Below are 26,574 nucleotides of genomic sequence, written 5' to 3'. Positions count from 1 at the left end.
CTCAGTCCAGGGCATTTGGAGATAGGCACAAGAGACTTACGTTATAAACTTATTATAGAGGACAAAGGCATTTTCCAAGTTTCCCTCCTCCAGGTACACGGACGCCATTCGCTCCATCTCCACCCCAGATCGGAAGTAGCGGCGCGGGGTGATGTCTTCGTTGATGGTGATGTTGCATCCCAGCTTGCTCAGGGCCCGGACACGTTCCTCCGGACTCAGGGATGTGTCCGTGTGGTCCGGCCCGGCGGCTAACTTTTTCTGTAAAGGAACAGGGGTCCCTTATTATGGAATAGTGCACCTCCAGGAATGAGCCGCCATCCGCCCTTCTTCCCGGGCAGGCTCAACATGGGGCTGGAGCTCCAAGGTCAGCCCACCCAGCTCCAACCAAGGACCCCAGATCTCGAGCTAGAGGCCTCTGGGGGCCCTTCTCCAGATCTCCCAGATCTCCAGCTAGAAGGGCCCCCGGAGGCCTCTAGCTCAAGGTCACTCAGGTATTAAGTAGAAAGCCCTGGAATTCTGATTCTTCCCCCAGGGTGCTGATGGAGATGCTGAAAGGAGAAACTCTGTGTTTCCCATTTTAACAATCCTGCTCCTAGAAAAGCGACAGCTCAATGCAAAATCCAATCCACTCTGCTTCAATAAGCCTCTAAGAACTCTGGGAAACAAAGACAATCTAGTCCCCAAAATTCAAAGACAAAAACGAAGCAGCCCTGCCCTCAAGCAGCTTAAGTCCGAGTGGAAACAGTCATTGTAATCACCTCCTTTTTGGGGTTCTCACCTCCCTGAGAAGTCAGGGGTCACTTTGGGGCGGGAGACAAAGAGGAGAGGTCGTGGAGATTCTGCTTCCATCTAATTCATTTCTACTCCTAACGACCAAGAATAAAGACCAAGGACTTTAACTCAGTGCTAACTTGGTCTTCACAGTCATTACCAGGAATGATTCCAATCAAGACAAACCACTGGGAAGGAATGAGATAGAAGGCAGGCTGCCTGGGGCTGAGCGGACCCCCAGTGTCTATCCCCACCAATAATCCCCACCCTTTCAATCTCCATGAGGAGGGAAAGCTAGATGAAGGCTTCCAGAAATCCCTCTGAATCAGGCTTTGTGACAATGGGACCCAGTGATTCATGGCCTGGGGCCAGATGAGAAATGAGGAGTGGGTGGTGTGGCCTGGCAAACTACTGTGGGGAGAAAGTGCTGCTCCTAAATGTTTATTCTCTGGTACAGAGTGCCCGTGGTCAGCCCTGGTTAAACCTGCCTGGCTCGTCCAAAAAGCTGTCCCAGTAGAAGAAAAATACCATATCAAAGAGCTTCAGAGGATTCAGCAAATATTTACTAAATATTTCTTCAGAATTCAGGAAGTCAGCATTCAGAAAGAGTTCTTTACATGGGGCTATTCCTTTGGCCCAAATCACTCAGCTTACCGAATCACTGAGTGCTGGGACAGGGAGCTAGAAAAGCCTGGGTTCAAATGCTACTTATGATTTCCCCAATTTGGTGTTATTAAGGCCAAGGTATTTAATCTCTTTGAGGTTCAGTTTTCTCATCTGCAAAATGGGGCACGTAACTCACAGGGCTATCATGAGGCTAAAAGGAGATGTAGACACCTGGGTAATGCAGTGTCTAAGCTTTAACAAACCAATGCCAGTCACTCTTGGTGTTGCTCTTGTTCTTATTCCTATGACATATTATCTGCACACCTGCTGGAATTCTTTGAAAGAATTAAGCCATTTTAGGACAGCCATCTGAGCCTCGGAGGAGGGCCCTGGGACCAGAGATCCAAAGCAAGAAGGGAGGGACCTCAGAACTTCTCCCTCGTCAGCTGTCCGAGAGAGGTTAGGATTTACCAAAGTCCCAGTGACTGGCTGAAATAGAATTTGAACCCAGGTCCTCTGGCCCCAAATTTATGTTTTTTTCTAGGACAACCTGCTGTCTTTACCTGGACATGCAGGTGGTGCAATGGAGAGAGCACTGGGCTTGGAATCAGGAAGCTCTGGATTGAAATCTAGCCACAGGCACTTCCTACCATGTGACTCTGAGTTGTCACTTCCCTTCTGTCTGCCTCAGTTTCCTCATGATAAAATGAGGATAATAAGAACATCTACTTCATAGGATATAGTGTTTAGCACAGAACCTGGCAGGTAGCAGGTGTTTGACAAACGCAATTTCCTTCCTTCCTCTCAGTACTCTGTGACATCCAACCTTAGCTGTCAGCAACCCACAGTCCTTCCTGTTTGAGAAGCCTGAGCTACCCTGAAACGAGCCACCCTGATGCATTAGAACCTTTTCCTCTTCTTTTTAGATGGCACTTTAAGGGGCTGAGAAAACACTTTTTGTACCACATGCTTTTTTTATCCTCTCCTCTCCCAGATTGCTTTCCAGATGTTAATCCCAATTTAATTCAGGTCAACAAGAATAAATGCCTACTATGTGGAAACTGTACAGTACTGGGGATATAGAGGCAAAAATGAAAGCCTGTGTGCGGCTCACCTCCTGGCAGAGGGGGCATGGATTCAGGCACAGAAGGCACCATCTTTTTTTTTTTTTTTTAACATGGATCACATGGAGGATTGTTTTAGTTAACTGGCCATAATTTTTTGCAAGTTTAAGTTTTTCTTTATCAAGTGAGATCAAGAGGAAAAGAAAGGGATAAAACATAGATTTTTGATCATCGAATAAAATTAAATTGAAAAAAAGCAAGAGGCCCCATCCTTAAGAAGTTTATTTTTGAATGGAATCAAAGTCCTAAATAGGAATTGTTATCATCTGAGGATTGCAATAACCCCAAGAAATGAGTAATGCAGACACTATTATCCCCATTTTACAGAAGAGAAAGTTGAGGCTCAGAAGGAAGGTGGCTTATGTAGGGTTATACACCTATCAAGAATCCAAGATAATGCCATCTAGGGGAGGGGGTGGGGGGTAAGAGGTGAAAAATTGGAACAAGAGGTTTGGCAATTGTTAACGCTGTAAAGTTACCCATGCATATAACCTGTAAATAAAAGGCTATTAAAAAAAAAAAGAATCCAAGGTAAGATTTAAATCCAGGTTTCTCCTGACTCCAAGTGGTGCAGTCTTTCTATTATGCCTCTCTGCCTTTTGCCAAGCTCTAAATTAAAAAGCTCTTTTTTTTTTTTTTACACAACATCCTCATTGCAGACTGGGCATTGGCAGGAAGTCAGTCACCCTTAAAGAGAAACTAGAAATTCAATAAAAATTGGGCCATTTTCTGGGAGGAGAAACGAAACTTTAGAGTCAGCCCAGATGGGGCAGGGACCCACGACATCGCTTTGTTGTATTTCGGACCCAGTGCTGAGAACTGCACTTTCCCCCTGAAAGATTCCCGACTCCTCCTTTCCAAAAGTGACCCCAAAGTGGGCTGGGTAACAGCCAAGTAATCCTTGGGTTGCTGGACCATTGTGGTGGAGCCTCCAGACAGTTCGGACTTTCCACACATAAATCACCTTCTCCCAGGGCCCCAATGACACGAGTCCTCAGCACTCAGCACTCACACTGTCTGCCCAAAGTGCCCCCCAAAGCCCGCTCCCCACGAGGAGCCAGACGCGTGCCGAATGCGGCAGAGCGGCCCAGTTATTTTTAGTCCTGGCGAGACGGCGCTGTGATTAATCACTTCCTCAAAGGAAAAGATGGGGAGGATGCCAGGTGGCTGCAGAGGGGCTTGAGAGGCAGCCTGAGCAAGGGGGGGTCCGTGGCCATGGACTTTTGTATGGTATGTGTGTATGTGAGGGAGAGAGAGAGAGAGAGAGAGAGAGAGAGAGAGAGAGAGAGACAGAGAGACAGGGACAGAGACAGAGATAGAGAGACAGAGAGAGAGAGAGACAGAGACAGAGAGAATGTGAGTGTGTGTGAGTGTGTATGTGAGTCTGAGTGTGTGAGAGAAAGAGTGAGTATATGTCTAAGTGTGTGAAAGAGAATGTGAGTGTAAGTCTGAGTGTGTGTGAGTGTGTGAGGGTCTGTAAGTATGTGTGAGCACGAGTTGTTTGTGAGTGTGAGAGAGAATGAGTGTAAGTCTGAGTGTACAAGTGAGTTTGTGAGTGTGGGTAAGTATATGTGTGAGTGTGAGTGAGAAAGGAGTATATGAGTGCACATGTGTGTGAGTATGTGGATGTGTGAGAGTATGTGGGTATGTGTGCGAGTGTGTGTGTGCAATGGGTGGTCCCCTTTTTTAAAGCACCCCGTGGGTACAGCGGGCACAGTGGGCACATACCAGAGAATTCACCGTCAGAGGCTGGTCCATGGTGCTGCGTGGGTCGGCAGGTGAAGTCGCTCAGCCTCCTTTTCGATCTTTGCATCTGTGGACAGAAGACAAAACCGGGGTAAGGAGAGGGGGTCAGTCCAAGCTCTGGCAGGGTTGGGCCTCAGGGGGCTCTCCAGAGGAAGGTCTGCCCCATGCCGCTCCTGCGCTGGGCGCCGCCCCCCTCTCCAGGAAGCCCATTGACGTTGCACCAATGGTCAGTTTATTTCTATTGCCGCGGCTTTCCTTGACATTTATGAGCCAAAGGTGGGGGCGGCGGGTACCACGGACAGAGACACTCTTGGAGTGGAGAGCATGGAGCCCAAGTCCTGCCCCGGCCCTGGCGGTGGGACCTTGGCCACCGGCTCCTCCTCCGTGGGCCCGGCAAGTCTCTAAGACTGTGAGGGCAGATCAGGTACCAGCTGCTCACTGGGGAGGGGAGCTTCCCCCTAAAGTAGAGGCAGGTCCAACCCGGAAAGAAAGGAAATCCTGAAGAACGTGGGTCAATCCCACACCCTGCCTCTGCCGTGAGGTCACCGGAGAGGGGCAGCTCGGAGCGGGGACCGGCTCTCACAGGGACGCTCACAGAACATCGGACACAGGACAGACCAGACCCCGGAGGCTGCTGGCTCAGGGTAAAGAGAAGCTGCTTCGCGCCGGGAAGACACGGAACTCCTCCCTCCAAAGGCCCCTCACGGCGAGGGGCAGTTTTTCCTTACTCACGATCTAGTTTTGCGTCTTTGCCTGTTCCCCCTATTGCCCTCAAGTAGTCAGTCAACAAGCATTCATAAAGGGCTGACTATGCACCAGGCACGTGCTCTCTGGGCCCAAGCCAACAAGTCGGACCCTGTCCCATGCTAGCAGTGCCCCTGTTCATCCTGAGACTCCTCCAGAAGAACGTTCCCGTGCCCTTCACCCAATCATCACCCGCGCCAGGGGGAACCTTTTCCCCTCCCGGCCGAGCCCCTGCGGCCCCTCTCATCGTCCACCTTCATTCTTAGTCCGTCTCCTCATCTTACAGACAAAGGCCCTGAAGCAAGGGAGGCCAAAGGCTGGGCCCAAAGCTGGGAAACAGCAGGGCAGGCTTGGGGTCTTCTTCCTGATGAGGTGCAGGGACAGCCATGGATGCTTATGGAACAGACCAGCCTCCAGCCCAGGCTAGCCTGAGACTTCCTGATGTGTGTGTGTATAGGGAGATGCAGCAGGCCTGGAGCTGAGCTGAGCTGACCCTCAAAGGAGGAGTGGGACAGGAGGGGGTCACCTAGGATAGGATCGCAGCCCGAGGAAGCGGCCGGAGGCAGGAGCCACCAGAATCTCGCCCCCCCCCCCCCCCCCCCCGCCCCCCCCGCCCCCCGGCCCCCCCCCCCGGCCCCCCAGCCCCCCAGCCAGCACAACCTAAAAATAGCCATCGGGGCTTAGAGCAGCTGACTCAGGTCTGCGAGCCCAGGAAACCGGGCCACGGAGAGGCCGCTGTTCTCGGGGCTAGAAGCGTCCATGGTCTCTCCAGCTTCATTGAATGCCGGCGGGTTTGGGGAAGTGAGACTGAGAGAGGGGAAGGAAAGGAAGCAGGAAAGGTGAACCACTGGGGGCCAGCAGCCAAGCCCGGGCAGTGGAAGCAAATGGGAGCTCTGTGGGTGCAGACTGAGTGATGTTACCTTCCCTCTCTTTTTCTTTCCTTCCTTTTATACCCTCCCTTCCTCCTTCTTTTTCTCCATTCTTCCTTCCTTTCTTCCCTCCCTTCTTCTCTCCTTCCCTCTCTTGCCTCCCTTTCTTCCTTCGTTCCTTCCTTTCCTCCCTCCTTTCTTCTCTCCCTCCTTCCTTCCCTTTCTCCTTCCTTCCTTTCCTCCTTCTCCCTCCCTTCTCCCCACCAAGGTCACCACCAATCTCTCCATTAGACCCCTGACCCTCTCTCCTCCCGGATAGGCCTCCTCTCCTGCCTTCATGCCGCTGCTCTCTGCTGGTTCTCCTCCTCCTGGGAGACCCTTCCTTCTCCGTCTGTGGCTGTTTCATTGCTCACATCAGACACCCGCCCATCCCCCCGGGGTCCCAACAGATTAAAATGTAATTCAGAAATACTGTATTGAACAAAATAAATAAAAATACAACAAAACGTAGACAATCTAACACACCGAGTCGATATGCAGCCCATGGGGACTTAGCGGCCCCCATTTCTGCGTGACTCTGCCATCACTGATGACATCATGTTCCAAATGACAGGTCTTCATGTCCCTTGAGGCTCTGACCTTCTTCTCTCCCTTCTCTGTGATGTCCAGACCCTGCCCTCCGTTTCACTCCCTTCTCATCATTCTGTATATGGTTATTCTACATCTACTAGTAAATGCGTGGGGGACCATCCTGATAGAATGCAGGCTCTTGGAGAGCGAACATTGTCCTTGTTGTGGTACCCCCAGTGCCTAGCATATGTCTGGCATACATCAGGTGCCTAATGGACGCTTATTCATCAATAATTAAGCACCTATTATGTGGCAGGCCTACCGCACCTTGAGGTACCAAAAGTGAAATACTTCCTACCCTCACAGAACTTACATTCTAACAAAGGAGAAAATCCATCCACATGGAGGGATCTAAAAAGACCCAGCCAGGTCTCCGTGTCTCCAGTGACTGTGAGAGCGGGAGCTCTCTCAGCCGCCCCCCCTACCCCATGGGCATCCCGCCAGCAAAGGGGGTCAGTATCCCCCAGGGAAAGGGCGGGGGCTTTGAGGTGTCAGAGAGAAAGCTTGGGAGGAGTGACTGGGGCGGGACAAGGGAGCACCAGGCCGGTGAGGGGCATCGATGCTAATTCTTCCCCCGATGCCAAACACTCGGGAAAACTGGCCCAGAACAAGTGGAATGCTCACAGTAAGAGGCGGGCTCTGTGACTGGGCTTCAGAAACGCCCCCAAGCAAGATACCCAGACGCTGATGTAGGAACTTGGATCTTTCCCCCACTGCTGCAGGAAAAGCCCCCACGTTCCAGAGCCGGGTCTTGGGCAGCGGAAACCTTCTGCCCGGAGTCAGGGCGAGAGGGCTCCTGGCAGGTCCAGGTCAGAGGCCGCAGGCCACGGAAGGTTCCGATACAGCCCGAGACACGCTAGTTACAAGTAAAGGTTTTCTTCGGCCTTTCTACCTGGCTCATTCCTGGCCTCACTGCTGTGGAGATAAGGTGGTTAAATCCCCGGCACAATTAAGGGGAGAAGAACCTTTTTTTTAGTTTTGCAAAGGACTTTATCATTATCATAGCAGGTACCCTCTGACCCTTATCACCAGGGATAAAGGTGCTCATAGTACCCCCATGTTATTAATGGCACAGAGAATTAGTCACTTGTGTCGCGTCATAGAACGTGGAAGAATCTGAGGCAAGATTCAAACTCAGCTCTTTGGGGCTCTAACCATCACACCAGACAGCCCGAGGTGATTAGCATAAGTAGGAACTTCCCGACTGGTATCAAATCATGAACAAAATAAAATCAGGCGTGTGTTTAAATGGAAGGAGGGCTGCCCCGGGAGGGGCTCTCGCTTTCCTTGTATTTGTCACTGACACAGGACGGGTGGGAGGCAGCGCAGACCCAGTGGTAGAACGGGATCAGGAAGAGCTGAATTCAAACCTGGCACCAGAGACTTACTGTGTGATCTGGACAATCATTTCACCTCTGCTTGCCTCAGTTTCCTCATTTGGTAATGACACACCTCCCTCATTGGCTTGTTGGGAGGATCGAATGGGGTAATAACTGTAATGTGCTTTGCAAACTTGAAACCACTATTATTAATCAGTAATAAAACATCTGTGGTCCCCAGGTTCCAGCTCTGAAGAACAAGCAGTGGACTCCCTGATCCCCTCATCCCAGCTCAGTCACCTCCCTTTTCCCATTGCCATTCCCCATCTCTGGGGTCGGACCAAGCCACCTCGTGGTGAGTTAGGGGTTTGAGGCTTTCCCTGCTCCCACCCTCCAGGGTTTCCCTTCTATCCACCTCCATCTCTAGCAGCTCCTGTTACTGGGAGTCCAGGTGGTTTTTAGACACTCTGGGCTCGGAACTGGTCACATTCTGAGTCTGGCCATTGGGAGCATGGGATTGAACGCCGTACACTGGCCAGGGCATGTTAAAGATGGGGCACCGGGGGAAGAGAGGGAGGAGGCGGGACCTGCCCACCCGTCACCCAGAGCATCTGATCTCACGCTGCCGGCTCTGCATCCGCCCTGGGGACGGGCCTCTGGGAGCAAACTCAGAGCTTGAGGGGGCAAGCCTGGGAGCTGACAGATTTCTCCCAAGGTTGGGCTGGCCAGAGTTGGGGAAGGGGCTTGGCCCTGAAGGATGCGGAAATCCCAGGGAGCCAGGATGCTGCTGTCAGAGCACCCCCAGGAAAAGGTGGAGGACAGGGAGCAAAACAGCAATTTGTCCTTCTTCAAACTCAACAATAACTTAATTAGATGATTTCCTGATTTCTCTCTGTCTCTCTGTCTGTGTGTGTGTGTGTGTGTATGAGAGTCTGGGGGGGGGGGGGGTAGGGAAGGGAAGAAGATGGAATTCATAGGATCACTCATGGAGAACTAGAAGAGAAGCCATAATTCAATCACTCATCTCTGGATGAGGAAACAGACTCTGGGAGCATTAAATCACCGGCTTAAGGTCAGCCCGTGAATGCTGTGGTCAGCATTTGAATCCAGGTCTTTTGATTCCCAAATCATCCCAACGTCCACTGTCCTATCCCACCATTCATCTCAAAGGATCACGGACTTTAAGGAGGAGGCACTTTTTGAGACCACCCAGGCTAACCTACTCATTTTACAGAGTAGGAAACCAGAGCGCAGGAGCACGACTTGCCCAACGTCGTGCAGCCGGGAAGCCCGACAAGATGCTTTGATTCCAGGCCCAGAGAAATGTACAACCTCTGGGCTCCTTCTCCTTAGCATCCTGGTCATACAAAAATAAGAATTTCCTTAAGAAGAAAGGTCAGGACTGGAAGATTTGACACTTACAAGTTCAAACCAAAAACTCCCAGAAGGCAGTGAGTACAGAACAAGCAGAGTTCTGGATCAGCAAGCCCTCTGTAAGAAGCCCCTCTCCCAGGACGTTTGCAGAGCCTCATTCTGGCCCACAGAAGGGGCCACTTCCTCGGGAAGTCATTCTCCACCTGTGAATGTTCCTGGGGAATGACTCACTTGGAAATATTGATCCGAGGCCCAAAAGGCAAGGGGAGTCGAATCACGGGATCCCACTTTTGGAGCCAGAAGGGAATGGACAAGTCACCCAGGTTGGCCCCTGGTTTTACAGATGAGGAATGGACACCTGGAGAGTTAAAATAATCTTCCCAGGATTACACAGCCAGGAAATGACTAAGCTGACATTCGAACCCAGGATCTAGAATTCGAGCCTCCTGCCCCCGACATGCAGCAGACTGTGGAGGAGGAAGGGAACGAGTGCCAGGGAGATGGCTGTGACATGGTCACTTTCCCCGCTTCACACTGTGGAAGGGAAGGGCCATGAAGGCCACAGCTCTTTCTCTCCAGCCCCGGATTTCTCCCAGGCTGGGCTACGTTGTACAGAAGGTCATGTAGTCAAACTCTTTAGAGACAGCCCAGCTTGAGACTCCACCCTGATGAAGGAGAGTCCCGTCCTCAGGATGCCAATATCACTGTCCATCTCTCTCTAAGACCCTTTATGGCCACACAGATGATCAGACTGGGGCCAGTGGTGGAGCTGATTTCCCATAATGCAATGAGTCAGGGTTCCTGGAAGCAGACCCGGGCAGAGACATGGAGGGGCACCCTGGGTCAGAGGAGTGAAGGAGGCAGAGCTTGGCCACCAGCGGAGTGAACTACGTCACCCTCATGCTTCAAAACTGGGTTTTTCTCCTCGGTAAGAAGGGGACGGACTTGGGGGTCTTAGGCCCCCAGGGTCGTGTTATTGGGGCTAGGCGACTAGAACAAAGTATGACCTGATGTTTCCTCCAGCTCATTACTGAGCTGGGACAAGCAGGTCTACAAGAACTGGAAAGAAGCTGGAACTGGGGAAGGGCTTTATGTGGCTGGAAGGGCAAGCCTCCCTGGGAAATCTGAGAAGCACTTCTTAGAGCCCGAGGTCCCCAGGAGAATTCGCCAGAGCACCGGTTACCCCGAGTGAATTTTCCTGGTCACCCCTTGTTCTGAGAGGCCAGAGTGCCGAAGCTTCTCCCTTTCCCCTCCATTCTAAGCAGCTTGGCTGGAATTCTTCCCAGAATACACGCTCCTACCTCCTCCAGCACAACTTCAGCTTTGCCCGATGACTCAGGGTCATGAGGATCACAGGGCCTGGAGGAGGGAAGGATCTCGGGAATAATCCCATCCAACCTTCGCTCTTCCAGATGGGGAAAATGAAGCTTGGAGCCTTGCCCACACGGGCGGCTGAGGAAGGACTGGGAAGGACAAGAGGCTGCTGCAACGGACCCTGGCTTTGGTTCAGATCTGGGGACCTCTGTCCTTTTCGGCCCATCATCGGTGGGGATGCCCCTCGCATCAGGGCACGGCTGAGCCCATCTGGGAGCCATGTTGGACCATTAATCTCATGAGAGGCTTTCTAGGAGACCCTCTTGGAGGGTTCTTGGGTCACCATTTTTGATTCCTCACTCATCACGGGACCAGCCAACCTCCTTATGGAATCATACAATTCCTAGACTTGAACAATATCAAGCATCCAAAATTCATTCGCTTTAAGGCCTCGTGGCAAAGCTGGCACTAGAGAATAACAAAAGAAAAGAATACAAAACAATTCCCTGCTCCCATTGCTTGCTCGTCATCCACACTGCAAATACGCTACGGCCTCTTGGTGCCCACCCCGTCTCCCTTTCAGTGCCCTTCGGGCTCCTGAAGGTCCATGGATGGACAGTGAGGTTCTAAGGCCTCCAACCAGATGACAGACTCCCAGGGATGGAAGGGATTTTAGTGGCTGCCCGGTCCAGTGCCTGCCTCAGCAAGAACCTACTACAGCCCTGACAGAGCCATGTGGCCTCTGTGATCACCTCCAGTGATAGGGGCCTTAGTCAGGAAAACCTGAATTCAAATCCAGCCTCAGACACTTCCTGGATGCTTAAGCCTGGGAAAAGCACTTAAGCTGGGATTGCCTCAGTTTCCTCAAATGTAAAGTGATTATAATGGAAGCACCTACCTCAAAGGAGTGTTTGGGAGGATCAAATGAGATAGTATTTGTAAAGCACTAAGACACAGAGCCTGGTACACATTAGGTGCTTAATAAATGTTTAATCCCTTCCCTTTCCCTGAATAACAATAAAACAGCATTCAGAAGGCACTTTAAGGAAGGCACAAAATATTATCTCACTTTATCTCTAGCAAAGTCCTGGACAAGAACTGGAGGGGAAAGTGTGGCTGGGCTTGTGAATGGATGAGTTCCCAGATTCCAAGTAGCAAGGGCAAGACTGCTGCCTTTCCTTTCCAGAGGTTCCAGGAACCTGCCCCAATTTATGCCTCCAATTTTATTTCCAAGTGTGCCCCAAATGAGTGAATAGTTGATTTCTAACAGTCAATCAATAGACATTTATTAAGCACCTACTGTATGTGAGGCACTGTGCTAAACACAAGGAGCTCCCAGCAAAGGAGATGCCGTTCAAACAACCATCTCCATATAAATAATGGTGGGAGGAAGAGCTGGGAGGGAAGGGAACCAAGCCCCGGGGCCTCGGGCAGTCTGCTCATCCCTATCCACCTCAGTTTCCCATCTGTGGAATGAGAGGGCCAGACCTGCTGACCACAAGCTCTGCTGACCTCGAGCTCTGAGTCCATGGTGCGGCTCCCATGAGAGCAAGTGCACCTGGATAGGAGATGGGGACCCCCGTTCACGTCCAGGAGTGCTCCCTAACCTCTGAGTAACCCTGAACGAGATCCTCCAGACACTGACTTCAGTTCCCACATAAAACGAGGGGGGTGGATGAGGGGAGCCCCCGCCCTTTCCGGCTCCCCCTCAGGATCTGAAGAATGAGGAGCAATGGGAAATGGGGGGCTCAGAGAGAAGCAGGGAGTGCTCGGCGGGAATTCTGGCACAAGATGGCAGAACGCTGCAGGAAACAAAGGCCCTCACCATGAACCAAACCACGGAAATCTTCAAGTCACTGTTCTGGGTCCATCCCCCCCAGAGGCCCGCCCCTTCTGGCCGGGGTCCTTCCGGTGAGCTGGAGGAATGGATGCTCTGGGTTTTCTGCATCACACACAAAGAAGGGGGAGGGGAGAGAGAGAGAGAGAGAGAGAGAGAGAGAGAGAGAGAGAGAGAAAGAAAGAGAGAGAGAAAGAGAGACAGACAGACAGACAGACAGACACAGAGAGAAGAGACTAAAAAAGAAAGAGACAGAGAACTAGGGAGACAGACAGAGGCGGGGAGCGGGGAGGAAGAGGAGAGACAAGCAGAGATGGGGACAGAACAAACAGGAAGCCCCCCTCCCCCACACACCCTGCCCAGTCATGAAGAAGAGCTAATGAGGAGTGACTGATGGCGGCCTCCTGTCTCAGAATAAGTGGAGCCGGCCCCTGGCCCAGTGGGGGAAGGCTGGGTGCCCGGCCCGTTAACCACAGGCCTAATGGAAAGGGTGTGGGCAGCGTGTGCGGGGGAGGGGACACCTCCCAGTATCCTCCACGAGTCCCTTTTTCTCCTCTTCAGGAGGGATGGAAGAAGGGCATGGGGATGCTTGGCCGGAGGGAGAAGAGAGGAGGGGGCCGCTGGCTGCCCCAGAACCGCTGCCATGAGGAAGGCCCAGGATTGATCTTCTGGGCCTAGAGGGAAGAAGCAGGACTGATGGAGAGGATGCAGGGAACCCGGGAGCCTCCTTGCGGCGGAGCCGTCCCCAGTGGGGCCTCCTCAAGGCAGAGGGAATGTAGCAGGGGGTCCCCGGCAGACCCTGGCCACACGAGGCAGCCTCCAAGACCCTTTCCGGCCTAGCATTCTGTGAACCCAGATTGGGAGGAGCAAACCCCAGGTTTAAATCCCCGGCTGCTCCTTGCTCTAAGCCCTATATCCCTCACTCACGGGGCCTCAGTTTCCTCTTCTGTAAAGTGAGGGAGCATTACCTCCCTCACAGGGTTCTACAAAGCTCCCAGTCCTTTGAGATCCTGTTTGGGAAAGGACTCATGGGCAAGAGAAGCCTGAGGAGAACTAAGGATTACAGGGGTGGAGGCTGAAATGTTGAGATAATGAGACCAACTGGGTGAGCCCAGGATTTTCTAACAGCTCTGGGGGAATCACTGTTTGGATAAAAGAGCTCTGGGTCTGGATTCAGAGGACACAAGTTCAAATCCAGCCCCAGAATCACTAGCAAATCACTTTACCCACTTTACCTCAGTTTCCTTATCTGTAAAATGATCTGGAGAAGGAAATGGCAAAACTCCTCCAATAGCTCTGCCAAGAAAACTCCAAATGGGGTCACAGAGAGTCGGGGGTCACAAAGAGTCAGATCAACTGAAATGGCCGATTCTACCTGTGTCATTTTGGATAAGTCACTTAACTTCTGTCAGCCTTAGCTTTCTCATCCACAAAATAAGTGGGTTAAACCTCTTTTGTGTAAATAAATGCATAAAGATTTTTTAAAGAGTGGGTACCTACAATGTCAGCCCATCAAGACTGAAGTAAATATGTACTAATAGAGCAAAAAAGAGCTGAACTTCAACACTCCTCATTCCAGATCTCTGATCCTATGTCCAAATTCTAACTCACCCTCCTCTTGTTCCCTTCTCTCTCCCCTAAACCGGCCTGATTCGTGCAATGACTCAGGGGCTTCCCATGTTCCAGGCACACTGGCAGGCATGGGGGCTTTGAAGACAAAAAGAGAAGGCCCGTGCTTGCCGCTGGTGGGAATGGGCACCCCTCGCCCCCACTCCCTCATCTCCATCCGGGGTCTCCCTTACCCTCATCCCTCTTCCTCCTCCCAGCCCAGCGAGATGCCATCACACAGCCTTCTTCATCCTGGCACGTCTGCTCAGGGCACAGTGCGGAGCCTTAGGAAGGAGCTCCTCAGTCCCTGGACACGTTTCCTGTCCGGGGACAGCAGATGTGGATAACTTTGACCACCACGTCACCCCATTTGGGGGGGACTGCTAGTATCACCTATCCCAGAACAGAAATCCCTTCTGCTGCCATCGGTTAGTCCAGACACATTTATTAAGCACCTCCTCGACACAAAGCACATCATGCTGATCCTGTCCCCAGAAGTTTATATTCTATGGGGGGGTTAAATATGGACACTGCCAGGTAAAAAAGCAAATCAAGCAGTTTCCAGAGGGACGGAACAGTGAAGTCTGAGGGCATCAGAAAGGCCCCATCTAACAGGAGTCACTTGGCTGTGGCTGAAGCCAGCTGGGGACTCCGTGAGCCAGAGAAGGGAGTTGTATCCTTGCCAGAGGGCATAGCTGGCCGGTGAAATGGGGCATTCAAGGGTCTCAGAACACTGTGAATCCCAATATTAGTGCAACACTACATTCTGCTTTTTAGGTTCAACGTGAGCAGAACGCCTTCATTAAACTTAACACACATCACATATCCACGTAACACGCATCACATATCCACGTATTTCTAGCATAAAGAGAGAGACGCCCCAACTGGTAGAGGACTCAATTCCCTAAGACATGACTCTCTCAGGTAACATTTATAGGAAACACTGAAGGAAAAAGAATCTGAATATGGAACACACCAGTTTGAGCAAGCTTCCAGAATGACAGTCGCTGTCTCATCCCCTCTTGGGCTCTCCTTTGGAGCAATCAATGGCATTGAGGAAGGAGGATCGCTCCCTTCCAAAGGAAGAGGAGCCTTCCCCTTGAGAGGCGCTGGTTCCAAATACTTCCAAAGGTTGGTTCTTAACTCATGTCCTTAAGGAAGGTCTTCTGGCCCTCAACCTATACAAGCCCTTACTGGAGGCTTTTCCAAAGATTTTGAAAAGAAATATTATTTCTTTTCTTTTTTCTTTTTCTTTCTTTTTTTTTTGGCTGAGGTATTTGGGGTTGTGACTTGCCCAGAGTCACACAGCCAGGAAGTGTTAAGTGTCTGAGTCCAGATTTGAATTCAAGTCCTCCTGACTCCAGGGCCAGTGCTCTATCCACTGCACCACCTAGCTACCCAGAAATATTATTTCTTAATAATTCTAGAGAACCTAAAAAGTAGAGGTTTTTAAATGTTTCCACACAGAGAACAGGAAGTAGACCAGTATGATAAGGGAGACCACATTTGGCATCCTGCCTGAAATCTCCACTCAGAAGCCCCAGTGACTTCTTGCATGTTCTGAGAGTCCCTCACCGTCCTGAATGAACTCTTCAGGATGATCCCAGGTTATCAAGAATTAAATACAAGCCATTAGATGTGTTCTGATCAGGCCAGAGGACACAGTACCATCACTTCCCAGGTTCTTAAATACTCTGAAATATCAGGGGCAAGACACAAGAAATTGCAAGCAGCGTGCTGGTGAGAAAAGCTTGCCATATTTGGCTGGAACGGTCCTTGAAAAGTAGACACAGTCAGTCCGTCCCCAAGCTCATCCCTGAAGCTTCCCAGTAGCAATGGACCACCCAGAGCTGATGTGCTCTCCTGGTGGAGCTTTTGAGAACCCATGCTTACTTTTTTGCCACAACCACCCACCAGAGAACAATCTAATTCCATATTTGACTTGTGCTTAAATGGCCAACAGTTTTGCAGACTGGCTTCTGGGAAGCCACAGCTTCCCTATCTTGGGATTTATGGAGTTGATTTTTTGGACCCAAGTATAATACTTGACATTTGTCTCTATGCATTTTTATCATACTAGATTCACTTGGTATCTTTTTGGATACTGACTCCATTACCCAGTATGTTCCCAGCCCCTAAATGTCCTTTCATCATCTATACACCCAATAAACCTGCCGTCTTTACACCTTTATCCACATCATTGATAGCAATGATCTATAGTATGGGGCTAAGCAGAAATCCCTGCAACTTGATAGTAAACCATTAATAAACTACCCCTTGGTTACAGTCATTCGATTAGTTCCATCACCAGCTATATGGGATTATCACTCACCACCTCACCATCCTGCCCATGAGAACAGCACGAGAGATCTGATCAAATGCTTGGCTAAAATCCGCATCTCAAAGACCACTCCAAATCTAACCATATGACTCCCTGTTGCCTATTAATTAAATTTTCTTTCCTGGCATTCAAGGCTCTCTGGACCAAGTCCCATCAGATCCATCTAGCCTCCTCCACACCAAGCTTCCTCCTAAACTTTACCTCTCCCCCCCAATCTGGCCCACCCTGACACAGACTAAATCCTGTATCCAAGCTTTGCTCCTCTCCCTAAACATTTTTCCTCTTCTCCTCTTGAATTTCTCCTTACACCAAACCTCTAGACTGATCTCTGCCCCCATTAAAAAGGCCAGCAAAGTGAGATCCAGAGAAGGTCAATGTCTTGCCCACCGTTGTAATTTGTGAGTGACAAAGCAGGGATTTGAAGCCAGGACTTCGGGCTCCTTCTCTCAGGCATCAGAGTGAGCCCCGGCTTGGGACCTAGCTCAGTCTTCCTGTGCCTAACCCCTTCCTCACCAACTCTCTTGGGGGATCCACTGAGGAAATGGAGGCAGAGAGCTAGGGGAGCACAGAGGCCCCAGGGAGACGCCAGCCGTGGCAGTGGGGAAGGGAGGAACGAAGCACGGCCTTTATCCCAGCAAGGAGGAGTGGCTGAGGACAAATTGCTCATGGTTTTCCTGCCTTAGACAGATTCCTCTCCTCCAGTGAACCTTGGGAAGGCAGCGAGGTATAGGAGAAGGAGCTGGATGTGAAATAAGGGGCTCCCATGTGACTCTCATGAGACCAGCAGTGTTGGGAAAACCATTGATCTCCTTTGGACCTCAGTTTTTCAAATGGTGGGGCAGGATCCAAGGTCCCCTTCCCTAAGTAGGAAGAAAAGGATCATCCCCCCATTCTCCCTATGAAGAAACTGAGGCTTTAGAGATCACCGAGGGGGATTTGGACCCTGCTCTCCTAACTCCCAGGCCACCCCTTCTTCTACTTATTGTCGGAGTCCTCTGCCAGTCAGAGGAGCTCACGGAAACCCGGGGGCCAGCTGCTTCTGTGCAACACAAGGGGTAACTTAGAAAAAAAGGAAGCAAAAACTCACCCTGAACCCATGTCGCTAGGCAACGTGCACCGCCGGGCCGAAAGAACGCACGTTTGGTTATTTTTAACTCTGGAAATAATTATGCAGAGAATATTAACAATAATCTGAAGCTTGGCTCTTTGGAGAGTGGCCCAAGGCGGCGGGGCTGGGGCTGGAAGGAATGGCTCCCTCTGCTCCAAGATTATCCAGTTGGTCTCCTAAGGAGAACCCCCTCCTCCCAGTGGAGTGGACTGACTGCAATTAGGGGCTCTGGGTTCAAATCCCACTCTATGATCTCTCCATCAGCCTTGATTTTCTCATTCTTAAACAAGAGGGTTAAACCCCTTTTATGGAAAGGTTTCTTCCTCTGGAAAGTGCAAGGTTTGGCCTAGCTGGATCTTGTTTTCTCCCTCTGGTCTGGAAAAGGAGAGACAGACCAGCAGGCAGGGCCCGAGGCCAGAGTCTCACTCCCAGAGTCCCACTCGCTTCCTTGAGAACTGTGGAGAGGCCTCCCAATCTCCATTCCTCATCCCTGGGATTGGCACAGTCAAGGAAAGTTTATCAGGCACCTCCTCTGGGCCAGCAATAGCAAAGCCTCTGGAAAATCCCTCCAGGACAGACTAGTCTAGTTTCTCTGACATTCACTAAGGCTCTGGAGCTGAATTCTAATCCTGCCACTTCCCACCAGGAGCCATTTCACCTCTGCCTATCTCTTGGCTCCCAGTCACTTAAACTGGGAGACCTCCCAGGTGCCTTCCAGCTCCAAAGCTTCAATTCTGCCCTTGTAGCTGGGTGACCTTGGATAGGTCACCCCCTCTCTGAGCCTCAGTGACCAAGTCTGTTAAATGACCTGTTGGACAAAGGGATGTGGTTCAGCCCCGTCCAACCTGAAAATCGCCAACAGTGGTTCTATCTGCTGTAAACGCTTTAATGACCCGGCTGGTGAGGTTAAAGGGCAGGGAGGGGATGCTGACTGAAATAAACCCAGAAACCCCATAAGATTTCCCAGAATGAACATCCTTGTTCTGAGAAGAAAGGCCTGCACGGGAAGTCAGGGGACCGGGTCTCAGTCCTCCATCATCAGCCTCGGATTTCTCCCCTGAAAAACAAGGGTGCCGATGGCGAAGGTCAATTCCGGCTTTGAGATCCTGCGGTGACGCGGCTGGTCTGGGAGTGTAACTGTGGGAGCTAAATTTAGCAGCCTGGCTGGGAACATTCAATGGGTGACTCCAAGGCCCCCCAAAGATGAGGAAAATGGAGGGAGAAAAGAAAAGAAGAGAGACAGAGAAGGGGAAGGGAAGAGAGGAGAAAAGTGGAGAGGGAAGGCAGGGAGAAAAAGAAGGAGAAGGGAAGGAGGGAAGGCAAAGGAAGGGGAAGGGAGGGAGGAGAGAGCAAGGGGGAAAGAGAAGAGAGGAAAGGAGAAGGGAGAGGGGAGAAAAGAGGAATAAGGGAGAAGTGGATATACTTGGGCATAAGAAAAATTTAAGCAGAGACAGAGAAAGAGGGGAGGCAGGAAAGTCATAAAAAAAAAAACCCTCTTACAAAACTCTGGGAAGAAAAGGTCAGCAGAACTCTTGGCCAGCTATCGACTCTGCCGGGAACTCTGCGCTCATAATAGGAAGGCCCTGGAGCCGGGCTGCGGCCAGTGTGACCAGGAGCATTCGTGGTGCCGGGCGTGAGATCTAGAAAGAAAACTCCTGCCCTGACATCAGCCGCTCCCAGCGTCAGCGGCGGCTTCGGCCAGCAGCGCTCCCTTTTCAAAATAACAGCCCCGTGGGCAGCATGGGACCTTCCCCGGCCCTCTTTCTCCCGAACCTGCAGCAGCTCCCCAGCGTTGGACTGGGTGGCCTTAGCAAAGTCCCAAGCCCCCCCGGAAGGGCTTCCCCGGCTGTAGAGGGAGGGGGGCGTCTGGACTCCGCTCCTGCCAGGTCTACAGCCGTGGCCCCGGAGGCCGGGCCGGAGGCCGGGCCGGAGCCCGGCTACTCTGTGTAATAAAGCGGCAGCACAGCCCGCCTGGATTTCGTTATTTCTCCTCCAGGCTGCGGGTTTGCGCTCAAGGCAAGAGCAGCCCCCGCGGCGGGCGCTCTCCCAGCAGCGCTGAGCACGGCGGTCCCGGGGCGCTCAGAGAGGGGTTACGTTATTTATGGGGAGCCCGAGGGGTCTGGGGGCAGGGCCCGTGAACCGCCGGCCAGCTCGGCCCGGGGATTTCTTCTCTCCGCCTTACCCCCTCCCCCACAGCTCCGTCTGCCTCTGAGTCTCACACACACACACAGAGGCTGAGGGCAGTGTCCACACGTGGTCTCCTTCCCACACACACCTCACACACAGGCTGGGGAAGGTGCGCGCGTGTCTGTCCCCGTCCACACACACACCCACACTCCACACACACACACACAGGTGAGGGCGCGCGCGCATTGCTCTTCCAACCCACACACACACACACACACACACGAGGGCAGGTTGGACGCGTGTGTCTGTCTCTTCTGTCTCCCACACACACACACCACCACACACACACACACTGGGGCAGCGTGCACGCGTGTTTCCTCTCTCCCCCCCACCAACGGCTGGGGAAGTGCCGCGTTTCCTCCACTCCCCACCCACACACAGGCTGAGGGGCAGGCCACGCGTGTTCTCTAAACCCACCTCCACAACAGGCGGGGCAGCCCAACGGTCTTTTCTTCACACACACACACACAGGCTGAGGGCATTCCACATGTGTCTGTCTCTCTTCACACACACACACACACACACAGCTAAAGGGGGACCGTGTCTTCTCTACCACACACAGGGAGCGGGCCGCCCCCTTCACACACACACAGGCTGAGGGAAGGCGCCCCCTCTCTCTCTCCACACACACACACACACAGGTGGGGGGTGGGCCGCGGTGTCTGTCCTGTCTTCCACACCACACACACACACACACACAGGCTGAGGGAAGTGTGCGCGTGCGTGTCTCTCTCTCTCACACACACACACAGCTGAGGGCAGCGTGCGCACGCGTGTGTCTGTCTCTGTCTGTCTCACACACACACACACACACACAGCTGAGGGCAGCGTGCGCACGCGTGTGTCTCTCTCTCACACACACACACACACACACAGCTGAGGGCAGCGTGCGCGCGCCTGGGCCAGAGCCCACCTGGCCGGGGCCCCCTCCGGGAGGACCGCAGGGGAAGTTCCATCACAAACATCTGCTCTGCTCGCTGACGGCCCCAGCTCCCGGCCAAGTGCTCCCGCCCTCCCCCGGGGGCCGGGGCTCGCGCCTCCCTTCTCGGGAGCGGCCTTCGGAGCCGGGCGCCCGGGGACTTCTGGCCCGGCTTCCACGTGTGACCTTGAGCGGCCCGGTCCCCTTCCTCCGGCTGTCCCGGAGCCGGGGCCGGGGATGCGGGGCCCGGGAGGGGCGTCCTCCCCGGGCCCCCGCGGGGGTGAGCGAGCCAGCTGTCGCCATCGAGCGCACTTCCGCCCCTCCCCCGCCCCAAGCGCGGGACGAGAGGTCCGGGCAGGTGCGCACGGCCCCGCGGGCACACACGCGCTGCACGGGACAGCCCCTCAGTCCGAGCGCCCCAGGGCAGAAAGCGCACCCCGACAAACGTACACACGCGCGCACACTCCCCCGCGCAAGCGCGCGCACGCACACGGCTGCTCACCAGCAGTTCGGGATGCGCAGGTTCCCCGGTCCGGGTTAGTGGCCGGTCCCCCGCGGTCCGGCCGGCATCGGAGGCACTCGGCGAGGAAGAGCCGGGGCTCCCGGCGCCCACCGAGCCCGCCTGCCGGCTCCCCCTGCCAGCCCCCGGCCGCGGGCTCCCCCTTCCGAGGCTGTGGCGGCCGCCGGCTCCCTCCCGGGCAGCCCTGGACAGCGGCTGGGCCGGTCACCTGCGGCCGGATCGGGCCCGGAGCGTCGTCCCCGCCGGGCCCTGACTCACGGCCCCTGGCCGGCCTCCTGCCCGGAGCCTGCTCGGCCCGGTCCCGCCCTCTCCCCTGCCTCCCCGCCCCCGCCCCGCCTCCCCTTCTTCTTCCTCCCCCTCCTTCCGCGGCCGCCGCCGCCGCCGCCGCAGCATCCTGAGGCCGCGGGCAGGTAAAGTGAGGGCCCTCCCGGAGGGCGCAGGGTCGGGGGCCGCGGCGGACAGAGGGCCCCCGGACGAGCCGCTCCCGACGACCCCCGCTCAGCCTTGAGCCGGCAGAAAACGGGAAGCCACTTCTCGGCTCCGGGAGGATGCAGCTTCCCGGCCCTGCTTCCGACACCCACTGCGCGGGGGACCCCGGGCCAGGGTCGTAAGGGCCCGGGGATTCCGGCCTGCGCTGCCGGGGTGGGGGGGCTGTCCCGGGTTCCTGCGGTTCTGAAATCTCCCGGTCAGCGCCGACTCCTGCTCCCTCTGGTCCCAGCGGGCGAGAGCGCGACCTCTGCCTACTCGGTGCTCGCTAAAAATCCAGCAGGCGAAGGGTTAAACCAACGCTGCTTCCACCACGCAGTGAGTCGGGCTGTTTCCATCTTATTTTATTTTTCAGGGAAGGCGCGCTGACTTTCCCCTCCTTCCCCCTCCCCCCGGACCACAAGCTGGGAAACAAGCGGTCAAACACACACAACGTCCCGCACTGTCCAATGTGGCTCTGTCTGCATCCCGAATCCATCACCTCGCGGGAGCTGGAGAGCAGGTTCCTTCCTGGGGCCCTCCCTGCAACGAGGAGAGCCTTTCCAAGCTGCTTTTCTTTGCCCCGTTGGAGTTCTGGGTGCTTAATCGTTCCGCTTCTGCTCTTCCACTTTGCTGATGTTCCTGCAAGTCTCCCCACGTTTCTCTGAAATCATCCCCTTTCTCATTTCTTGCAGCAAAATAAACATTACATTCCTAGAGCATAATTCGTTCAGCCGTTCCCCAACTGATGGGCCTCCCTCCACTCAGGCTCCGGTTCCTCGCCACTACAAAAAGAGCTGCTACAAACAGTTTTGCACCTGTAGGGCCTTTCCCCTTTTTTTATGCTCTCTTTGGGATACAGGCCCAGTAGAGTCAGTTCACAAATCTTTGCCTCCCCAAAAAGCGCTCCTAAAAGATTTGGGGTTTTATCCACAAAAAGAGATCCTAAAAGGTTTGGGGTTTTATCCACAAAAAGAGATCCTAAAAGGTTTGGGGTTTTATCCACAAAAAGCACTCCTAAAAGATTTGGGGTTTTATCCACAAAAAGCGCTCCTAAAAGGTTTGGGGTTTTATCCACAAAAAGAGATCCTCAAAGGTTTGGGGTTTTATCCACAAAAAGAGATCCTCAAAGGTTTGGGGTTTTATCCACAAAAAGAGATCCTAAAAGATTTGGGGTTTTAGGGATCCTTTTAATTTTCCTTTGCTCTCTTTTGGGGGAATCCCAATAATAATAATATTTAGATAGCGCAGTGCCCACTTTATCTCATTTGAATCTCACAAGAAGCTTGAGAAGGTTATCATCTCCATTTTATAGATGAGGAAACTGAAGCAGATGAGGATAAGTTTCTTACCCAGAGCCATGAAGTCAGTCAGTGTTTGAGATCAGATTTGAATTCATCTTCCTGCCCCAAAGGACTAACCACTGAGCCACTTAATAGCAGTAATAATAAATCATAACAAATTGGAAGCAGATTATATAGGATGCATATAGTACATTTATATAGTACTCTAAGATTTATAAAGTGCTGCACAGCTTTCACTTCGTTTGATCCTTCCCACAACTCTAATAATAAGGATTCTATTACCGGTTTACGAATGAGGAAATTGATGTTGAGAAAAGCTGTGACCTGCCTAGAGTCCTGCTGCCAGTGGGTGACTGAGGTCAGATTTGAGCACCTCTTCCTGACATGACTTCCGGTTATCTCTTTGTATCTAGCTGCCTCCCAGAGGCGAGAGGAAAAAATGAGAACGAACAGACAATCAAATGAAGATTCTCCTTAGAGATTTAGAGGGATTGGGGGGAAAGATTGCTTGGTTTGTTTTTTGTTTCCTTGAACATTTTATTGTATTTTTAAATACCACCCTCCTTCCACCCCCCATAACATGTCGAGACAGTTTTCAACATGAATTTTTACAAGATTTTGAGTTCTAAGTTTTTCTTCCTCCCTCCCCTTTACCCCGCTCTTCTAAAGATGATAAGCATTTTGCTAGTCATACATGTGCTATCATGCAAAACATATTTCCATGTTAGTTACAGTTGTGAAAGAAGATACAGATCAAAAGGGAAAAAAATGAAAAAGAATAAAGTGACAAAATATCCTTCAGTCTGCACTCAGAGTTCATCAATTCCTTATCTGGATGTGGGGTTTGTTAATTCATTCCAATTAATTAGTGTAAATCTTAACTAAGGAAGGAAAATTATTTGAATTAAGGTTTAATGAATTTAATAATTTCATGAATTATTTTAAAAATCAATCAGCAATCACTATTAAATATTCTAACACCAGAGATGCTAAGAAAAGAAAAAATAAAACCAGTCTACAATATTCTTTCAAGGGAGAAAAAGCTATGTGAGTATATGCAAGTATAAACTATATAAAATAAAGCACAAGTACTTTTGAGGTTGGCACTAGCAACAGGGCAAAATCAGGAAAAGCTCCATATAGGAGGTGGCATTTGCATTTTAGATTCTAAAAGGCAAAGGTAAAGACGTGCAGCCTGGATGTGCGCACTGACCATGGGAGGCAGGCAGCCGGTGCAAAGTTTCTAAGGCAAGAGTTCAAATGTCCTAAATGAAGATAATTGTAATTTAACTATCAAAATCTACTTCTATGGGTGAAAGGGAAAGAAATTCTACAAAGAATTCAATGAGATCATTCAAAATAAATTGGAGTTAAGAGATCTTGGACAAAGTTGGTGCTCTAACCACTGTGACACCTAGATGCCCCAAACTGATGATCTCTTAAGAAATAGGAAATGAGTTTGTGAATTGGAGATCTGTTGTCTCTGTGCTGTAAAAACATTAATGGATAAGAAAAAAAAATATCGAAATCAATTCCAGTAGAGAAGGAATGAAAATAAGATTTGGCTTGGTCTTAGAAGAAGGTAGCACAGTACGGAGGAAACAGTGGGTTTGAGCCAGAAGTCTCTGTTCAAATCTTAATCTAATCTTATCATGTGCATTTTTCTATCCATATGATCTTCAGTAAGACACTTAATGACCTTTTCCTCAGTGGTTAAATAAGTAAACTGGCTCTAAGTAGAACCCTATAAAATAGCTAGATCCTGACCTAAATGAGATTTTGATCTTGAACATAGGAAATGGATAAAGTAACAGATAACAACAGAGACTATCACTAAGTAAGTTTAATAAATGTAATTATCAGAACAAGGAGACCAAAAGAACCCAGAAACCACATCAATCAGCAACACTTATCCCCTTGACAAATGGAGAGAGATAGCAGCCAAGAGAGCAACACCACTTTAGTATATAAATTCATTTGCAAAATCTTACAGGAAAAAAAGGGAGCATTATAAATAAAACTCATAAAACAGGGAGAGGGGTGGAATAAAAGTGACATTGCAGAAAGATTGGCCTGGGGTTCAGTTAATTGGTAGGATGAACTTGGAAGAAAGAGGAAAAAAAATAACGGGGGGATGATTTGCCATTGTTTCTAAAACAAATGGTTTTCTCCAGCAGTTGACAGTGGAGTTACTAGATTTGTACTGAGGGGACGGATGGTGAGATGGCCTGGGTAGATAACTGAATAGTTGGGAAGATAGAGGAAAGATGGATATGGTGTCTAGGATCAACTGTGAACAGAGTGGCCTAAATGGGTCAGTTTGCTCATTCTGGCCTCCAATCAGATTGCCTGGGCCCTAGTGAAGAAAGCATTGAGTCAGAGAAGCCTTGGGGGCATGATAAAACAACAGCAATCTTCAAAGTGTTAGGTGACTCCATGGACTAGAAGGATTCAGAATTAGTAGCAGAAGATGGGAGCTGACCTAAGGATGAATGGGCTACTCTGAGAGGTGATAGGGATCTTCCTTGATATAGGTATTCCTGCAGAGGCAGAAAGTCACTCACTAATAATGCTTGCAGGGGATGATGGCTCAGGTATACGTTGGTCTCAGAGGTCTCTTCCTTCCTCCAAGCCTGTGATATAATCATCCAATCTAGCTGACTGTGCCTTCAGGTCTCTTTCCCCCTGCAGATCTGTGGCCTCCTCTCCTCTTAAACACTTGAACCTAAAAGTGACAGAAAGGTCCCCAATTGTCACTTTTAGGGGAGCTTCCTAAAAAGACAAACTTTTGAGTAATGGCTTCTGGGATGACTTTGGAGCCAGGAAATCTGGGAAAACTGTCACTTAAACTCTCAATGTGAAAGGCCACTTTCCTATTGCATCTGTGTTAGGAGAGGGGGTTTTCTACTCTGGGAATACTGTGTTCTGAGGAGATCATATGGCACTAAATGGGGAACTCTTTGAGGAGTTGTTTCTAGGGAGGTTACACCTTCAGTGCTGTTCCTGGAACACAGTAGGTACCTCAAAATTGCCATTTGATTAACCCCCTATCCTTTTCTTCCACTTCCCAAAGAAAAGATGCAAATCCCTGTGCTCGGCACTGGGTACAGCACAGAGTTTAAGAAAACATTTCTATATCTCATGGGGCGTTTAGTCCACTGGGAAGAGAAGGGCGTGTGTGCATACACACACACACACACACACACACACACACACACACACAATCACAAGGCATTTATTTAATAGTTGCATTGAAGCAGTGAGTGCAGAGCTCTCCTTTGGTTCTGAAGGGGAAGGGCCATGGCCAGCTCCCAGCTCCCTGACTTTTAGAACCTAGCCCCAACAGTTGCTGGCTGGACTTTGGTCTTCCTGCCTCCCCGTCACTGTAATTTCTCTGAATTATGTGGGAGCTCTGGCAATGGGCCAATACTTCTATTGGCAAAATGACACTGAAGGACAAAGCTAACAGCCAATGATGATTGACTCAACTTAGCTGGGGAGCCTACCACACCTGCCTGCAGCAGGAAGGCTGGATCCTCAAAATCAATATAGATAATCTCCCAATATAATCACAGAAATGGTCTGACCACATAGGCTTTCCAACATATTTACCTCCAACTCTAGTAATGAGGCAGTCCCATTTCACTAGAGCCTCCCCTTGCATCCCCTCCCTTACCCAATCAATGCACCTGTCCAGATAATTGGAACTGAGAAAGACCTTACAAATCCTATAATCACAGGCCTGGAGTTGGAAGGGGCCTTACTGATTTCCTTATTTTACTGAGAGG

The 26,574-nt window shown here is 51.2% G+C and overlaps 1 protein-coding gene and 1 long non-coding RNA gene across 2 annotated transcripts in view; one reads left to right on the top strand and one right to left on the bottom strand.

Annotated features, from left to right (window-relative positions):
• The window catches only part of STAMBPL1 (STAM binding protein like 1), a 36,327-nt gene extending 15,241 nt beyond the window's left edge, over positions 1-21,086 (bottom strand). The window contains exons 1-3 of the mRNA XM_031956987.1: positions 21,000-21,086; positions 4,230-4,314; positions 41-258 (exon numbers count right to left, since the gene is read on the bottom strand). Of these exons, the coding sequence (XP_031812847.1) occupies positions 41-258; positions 4,230-4,259 (248 nt within the window). The 5' untranslated portion in view covers positions 4,260-4,314; positions 21,000-21,086. The remainder of the gene's footprint in view (positions 1-40; positions 259-4,229; positions 4,315-20,999) is intronic.
• A 272-nt stretch (positions 21,087-21,358) lies between these two features.
• LOC116422005 lies at positions 21,359-22,202 on the top strand. The gene is made up of 2 exons (XR_004232613.1): positions 21,359-21,427; positions 21,859-22,202. It is a non-coding gene; the product is annotated as an uncharacterized LOC116422005 (long non-coding RNA).
• Positions 22,203-26,574: the final 4,372 nt, after the last annotated feature.

Source organism: Sarcophilus harrisii, chromosome 2 (genome assembly GCF_902635505.1).
Source record: "Sarcophilus harrisii chromosome 2, mSarHar1.11, whole genome shotgun sequence".
Lineage (NCBI taxonomy): Eukaryota > Metazoa > Chordata > Mammalia > Dasyuromorphia > Dasyuridae > Sarcophilus > Sarcophilus harrisii.
The sequence above is the reverse complement of the archived record's forward strand: the minus strand, read 5'-3'. Positions and strand labels throughout refer to the sequence as shown.